This window comes from Centruroides vittatus, unplaced genomic scaffold (assembly GCF_030686945.1).
Source record: "Centruroides vittatus isolate TY-2023 unplaced genomic scaffold, ASM3068694v2 contig_3061, whole genome shotgun sequence".
NCBI classification, from domain to species: domain Eukaryota; kingdom Metazoa; phylum Arthropoda; class Arachnida; order Scorpiones; family Buthidae; genus Centruroides; species Centruroides vittatus.
In genome coordinates, this window is record NW_027121965.1 from 1 (window position 1) to 6,639 (window position 6,639).

At 27.3% G+C, this 6,639-nt stretch overlaps 1 protein-coding gene and 1 long non-coding RNA gene across 2 annotated transcripts; both read right to left on the minus strand.

Moving 5' to 3' along the window:
- Positions 1-2,461: 2,461 nt before the first annotated feature.
- LOC136972916 (uncharacterized) lies at positions 2,462-3,967 on the minus strand. The gene has a single exon (XM_067267577.1). It carries the CDS (start codon positions 3,965-3,967, stop codon positions 2,462-2,464), a length of 1,506 nt encoding a protein of 501 aa, XP_067123678.1.
- A 961-nt stretch (positions 3,968-4,928) lies between these two features.
- LOC136972919 (uncharacterized) lies at positions 4,929-5,726 on the minus strand. The gene is made up of 3 exons (XR_010880414.1): positions 5,501-5,726; positions 5,076-5,416; positions 4,929-4,995 (listed from the first exon to the last, which is right to left on the minus strand). It is a non-coding gene; the product is annotated as an uncharacterized lncRNA (long non-coding RNA).
- Positions 5,727-6,639: the final 913 nt, after the last annotated feature.

Genomic DNA, 6,639 nt, shown 5'->3' on the forward strand with positions numbered 1-6,639 from the left:
TATGTCATGTTGTAGATAAACTGAAGGGAAAAGTTCAGCAAAATTCATTTTTATAACGAATCCATTATTTTTAAAAAGTTAACAGTTAGACATAAGAATTCAGCAATTATTTGTAGGGTTTATATCTATCATGTAAAAAACAAATTTTTAGGAATTACAATCAGAGGTTCGTTTTCTTGGAGTTTAATATTCTTTAAACTCTTTCTTAATTATATTTAAATAAATACTCAGTAATATAAATTTAAATGTATAGAAATTAATTAAAATGATAATGTTATTGATAGTAAGTTAATATTAAATAAATAAATGTAATCATATTAGTAGTATTAGGGAGAGAGACTCTGAGATAATTTGTTAAACTTTTAAGATTTTATAACTTTTATTGTAGTATCGCTCAACCTCCGGAGGGAAAGACGTCCACCAGGGGCTAAAAATGGCAAAAACCGTTGAATCGTTCGAGCGTTTCTACGATATTAGCATTCCAAAAGCTCTCGTAGACATTAAAACCACGCCCATTTTTGTTGCCCCTTCGGATATACTTCACCGCCAAATTTGAGCGAGCGTTTTTAGAATACGCCGAGTCTGAAACGATATTTTTATTAAGAGACGACGAGAGAAACGATGTTTTTTCTCTTTACAATTTTTAATATTATATATATATAACTTTAAGATATTTTTCTTTTCGTTAAGCCAATGCCATCTGTTGGGCAAAATATTAAATTGTTATTTTTTTTGTTTCTTTACAATACGACGAGAGAAACGATGTTTTTTCTCTTTACAATCTCTCTCTCTTAAGAGAATCAGTATTTTTTTCTTTATTTAAGAAAATTAATATTATTATATATATAACTTAATATTATTATATATATAACTTTAATATTTTTTCTTCTCTTTCTTTTATTTATTTTTTATTTTTTTATATTTATATATTTTTTTATTTTTTGGTTTTGGTTTTGTTTTTCCTCTTTATTTATTTTTATATTTTTATATATTTTTTATTTTTTGGTTTGGTTTTTAAGTTTTGGTTTTGTTAAGCTGGCGCCATCTGTCGACAAATTAATTTGACACAATTTTTTCTCCCTCTTGTTCTTTTTATTACGAATAAGAGCAAAAAGTTATAATAAAAATGATTACAGTAATAATAAAATGAGAGATACATTTTTCTTCATTACAAAAAATTATAATAAACATGATTACATTAACAATAAAAAAAGGGATACATTTTCATCATTACAATAATTAAAAAAAATCACTACATTTACGAAAATAAAGGATTACAATAATATTTGTTTTTCTGATATTTCAAACATTCTCTCCCTAGAAATAAGAACAAAAAAAGTTATAATAAAAATTATTACAATAAAATGATTACATTTTTTTTCATTACAATAATTAAAAAAATAGCTACATAAGGATTACAATAATACAAAAATGATTACATTTTTTCATTTTTAAAATAGAAATTATATGAATAATATTAAAAAGACGATAGAAAAGTAATCTAAATACCTAAGAAGAAATCGAATAATGTCCGTAGGATAGCATGTCTATTCCGTTACTTAAAATATATTTTTTATCATAAAAAGCTGAAAGAGAGATTTTATTTTGAAATTGTGTTGTAATTACATGGTTCTTACTTATTATTTGCGTTTGTGTATGTCGAAATTGTTTTTTCTTAAATAGTGTTTCTTTATAAAGATCGTGGTAAAAAGTTTGTTTAACAACTGATTTACTTATACCTTTCGCTGTTTTTTTTTCAATACATTCTCCCGAAATTGAATACATTTTAGCTTTTAGACCGATAAATTCCGAAATAGCCAGGGAGTTCGCCTCATCTTTGAAATAACCTAATTTATTTTTATTTTCTTCGGAGAATAACGGATGATCCGATGGATAGTTACTAAAATCGAATATGTTGGCCAGATTGTGTTTAAAATCAACATAGACATCATCCGTATGAATTTCTAATACTAAAGAATCGGTGTCCGTATACAAGAGCCTAACCCTATCTTTATAATAATTTTTAAATATTTCGTAATATGTATAATACATATGCAATTTACTTAACTCTAAAACACAAAAGCCTATGTATAGTGGCTTATTCAGTAATAAATTTGTTCTCTTTAATCTGAAAATGCCACACTCTTCGTTTATTATTTGGAAACTCTCTAGCGCGGGATCGTTTACATATTTTTTACATTGGTTTTTATCCAATCCCGCTTTTAAATTTATTTGTTTACGAACGTTTTGCATACATTTTCCATAAAAACTGTTATTCATTAATTTAAAAAAATTTTTGTCAAACTGGCTTTTACTGGCTTTTCGTTTTTCATTATTAAAATAAATATATGGTTTTAAATATGGGGATTGTTTAAATGAAAGTATTCTATAGATTTTTTTTAAAATTAATCCTTCTTTTAGGTAATATTTTAAGTTTCTATAATGTATAATATAATGAAATTTATCTTTTAAAGTCGGAAACTAATTTTTTAATATTATTGCTAAATTTTAGATTTAAAGAAGATAAAAGCGATTTCTGATATTCGGATAAATCTTCGTATTCTATTTTTTCATGATTTACTGCGAGGGGAAAATCGTTATGACGATTATGTAGCGAAACAGGATATTCTAAATCAACTTCGAGTATATATCCTATTTCGGATTTTAGAGGGACATTTTTTATATCAAATTCATCAATTTCCGTTCGACGTAACCAACGAAATTCTCCATATGGGAGATATTGAACCATACTCAATCCGTATAGATTATTGCTATCAATCATCACTATATAACTATGAGGCTTCGATTTATCATAAGTTTGAGATACGTAAGGGTTATTAGCGCGACTAAAACGCTTAGATACTAACGAGAGCCCGCCTCGAAGGCCGGATTCAACGAAAAGATACATGTCTAGATCCGTAAAAAGCTGTAATTCTATTTTTGCCATTTTTAATCCTGCAGTAAATGTAAGATGGGGAGAAGTTAAAAAATGAAGAGGATCGAGATCGTAATATTTTAATGATAAATTTCGAAAATTTGTAAAAATATCAGCGAGTAAAATTGTATCGACAAATTGATATAATTGCAAATAATCAGAAAATTTTTTACAATTAAAAGCTTTCCAGACAAGCCGAGCTAAATCGTAATCTTCGGAACTTATGTGGCTTCTAGTTAAATCATTATAAAAATATTTTTTGTCGGGTAAAGAAGTATTATTTAATTTTGAAATATTATTAAACCAACTATACGGAAAAACGCCTTTTCTTTTCAACAGATAGCTATTTTTATTATCGGAAAAAAATTGTTTAAAGATTGGAAAGTCGTACTTTGACTGTACTAGATTATCTGTCAATTTATTTAAAGAAGCGTTTAAAAACTGATAAGAATCTAAAAATTTAAAACAATCTAAAGAATATGTAGTATATTTTTCCATATTGATGGGAACTATACTTAAAGAAGATATATACTTTTTAGTAATATCTTTTAAAATTAGATGCGAATCGTAACCAGAAAAATTATGCAGAACAACGGGAATAAATGGTTTTAGATTTAAATTCAAATTGCAGCCCCGACAGGCCACCCCCCGAAATTGGCCATTTAGATGATTATGGTCGATTACGCTTACATCATTAGAGGAAAATTTTCGTCCGCAAATATAACATTTATCTCGATTAATAGAATTTGGAATTGTTTGAGGATCTAAGGGAATATTCAGTTTTATTTCTTTAATAAGATGTTCCGACAATGCTTTCAATCGTGATAGGAAATCCTCTACTGCATTTAACCCACAATAAAATTTAGAATAGATGATTCTTTCGTTTTTATCTAATACGATCATAGCGTAACAAATCGGTTTATGAATTTGCGTAACAGTACTAAAACTAGTATCGGTCGATTGCATCGCATTAGAAACCGTTTCCGTTAAACATTCAAAATCGCAATATACGACTACGGCATGTTTAAGCATTTTAAAAAATTCTGTAAATTTAAGAATAGAATTTTCGAGTTTAGGAACCGACAGTCTTTGAAATTTGAAATTTGTACATATTTCTCTGTGTAAGTTTAAACTCGACTCGCGTTGAAATCCGTTTAGACAATTATTACAATAGTAATAAAGAGATCTTTGCTTTTCGTGTAAAAGTCTATTAAAATTCCGTATTAAAAAATAATGTTGCTTATAAAGTAATAAATTTACATTTTTATCGAACTTAAATTTACTTATATAATAAGGAAAAACGACAGCCTTATAACCATATACATTAATACTAACAGTATTTGATTTCTCAAAACTCGATATCTGATCCAAAGAAACGGGAAATTTTAAATTCGAACAATTAATAAATTTTAAATATTTTCTGTAAGTAGATACTTTATTTTTATTATTCACAAGCGGGAAAATAGACGCGAGAATGCAATAAACGAAACATTTATCGTCTTTACATTGAATATTTAAAAGACATTTTTTGTTTGCTAATTGTTTGGGCAAAATTATCGATCCGCACCCGCCATTAATTGTATCATATGACGATCTATGAACATCTATAAAAGCCAGTTTATAAATTATCCATCCACTACCTAACGTAACGGCGATTGATATATCGCTTAGAATTTTTTCTATCGCGTTATCGATATTTTTCCAAGCCAAAAACGGGGATAAAACTCGTTCAGCATAGCTTGTAAAAAAAAAATCTTTAAAATCATATCGATGTCCTGTTTCTACGCATTTATACATTATTACTTTAAGACTAATAACAAATCGAATTCTATAGTCATTTCCAAAATTCGTAATTACATTAAATAATTCGGATTTTATATCTCTAAAAAATATGACCGGATCAACATACTCGAGATTAGATTTTCGATAACATTGTAAAAAATTTTGAAAAGCGGATTCTATTAGCAAAAACATTTTTTCTTTACCTGATGTAATCTAGGTCGAGCTTTTTTTTCCCTCGTTGTTCGAACAATATTCTTTGAAGGGAGAGAATTGTTTTTCTGATAAAAAAACATTCAATTAATTTACATAATTTTTTTTAAAAAACGTTATAAAATTGGAAAAAAATTTTTTTACTTACTTTTATTTACATGTACTCCTCCAAGAATTTTTCTACGGCTGCGAAAGCTTTTTGGAAAAAAGGGAATTCCTTGATAGGAATATTAAATCTGTTTTGAATCTCTGCATTAGAGTTTGATTTTGCTAAGCAGATGTAAAATTGCTGGCGAAATTCCTTAATTTCTAAATTATAACCATGAGAAATATATACAGAATATGGTGGAATCGACTTATAAGTTGTTTCGTCTTTTGAAATAATTAAATCGTATTTTTTCTTTTTATCGGCTGGCGCATCATCATTTTTTGTAGCTTTTCGCTTCTTAGAAGTAAAAGGATGATCGATTACAAATAAGGATTGAGAATCTAAAAAAAATGTCTATCTATGAAAATTATTAATAATTTAATTTTCTTATTCTTAAAAATAACAAAAAAAATCTAGATAATTACCTTCCATTTTTTTCTTTTCCTTGTGAGATTAAAAGCCTATGTGTTTAGAGAAAAACTCGCTAACGAATTAACCGAAGAAAGTAAACCTCCCGTCTTTATATCGTTGGGGGGAGTTGATTTGACCTCGTTTTGTAAAAGAGCGAACGAACCGGATGTGAGGCCAACACCGGGAGATGAGAAATACATTATAACCGATTCGTGTTAAGTAAAAAAAATACAACAGAAATATTCAATTCATTTCATTTTTTTATTGAAATAAAAAAACATTTACATCAATTAAGAAGTAAGTATACAAAATACATGTATAAATGTATTAATTATATTTAAAAAAATTAAAGTCTTTCACATATTTTTGCCAAAACACGAATTAGAGCAAATTGATAATTATCAGTTATAAATTTGGCCGATAATTGTTTCTGATTACTGATGAGACTACACCAATCCAATTTATGTTTAAAATCTTTCATAAATTTTTCGGATAAATCTTGATATTCTGAAATAATCTCCCAATCCACATGGTTTTCAAGTTCTTTAATAGTTTCTTCGGTTAATCGTTGATATTTACAAACAAGCGCCATATTGAGTGAATCTTTAAAACTTATAATGAATTGTGGACTCAATTTTTGATATTGAGATACGAGATCCCAGTTTAGATAATCAGAATATTCACTCAAAAATGTTTCTGTTAACTGCTGATAACGACAAACATCATCCCAATTAATTCGATGATTATACTTGTTTAAAAAAATAGGAGAGTAATGTCTGTTTTTCCATATTTTATTCCAGTTTAATTTATCTTGGAATTCTTCAATAAATTCATCACTAAGATTTTTTTCAGAAATAATATCCCAATCAACTTTATCTTGAAGTCGTCTTATTATGTCTTCCGTCAAATTTAATTTAGAGAAATCTTTCCAATCAACCAACGAATTTAATTCGTCAGAGAGCAGGGCTATTTCTCTTTTCTCCATTTTTATACGACTTGTCTTCTTCCGATATTAATATAATACTAATTTAATTTTAGTTTGTAGCGCTTTATATGACGAAATCAATTTGTATGATGCAATCGATTAGTTTTGTTTTAGACCAATAAGCTTTTTTATGATGCAATCGTTTAGACAAATGAGCTTTTTATATTT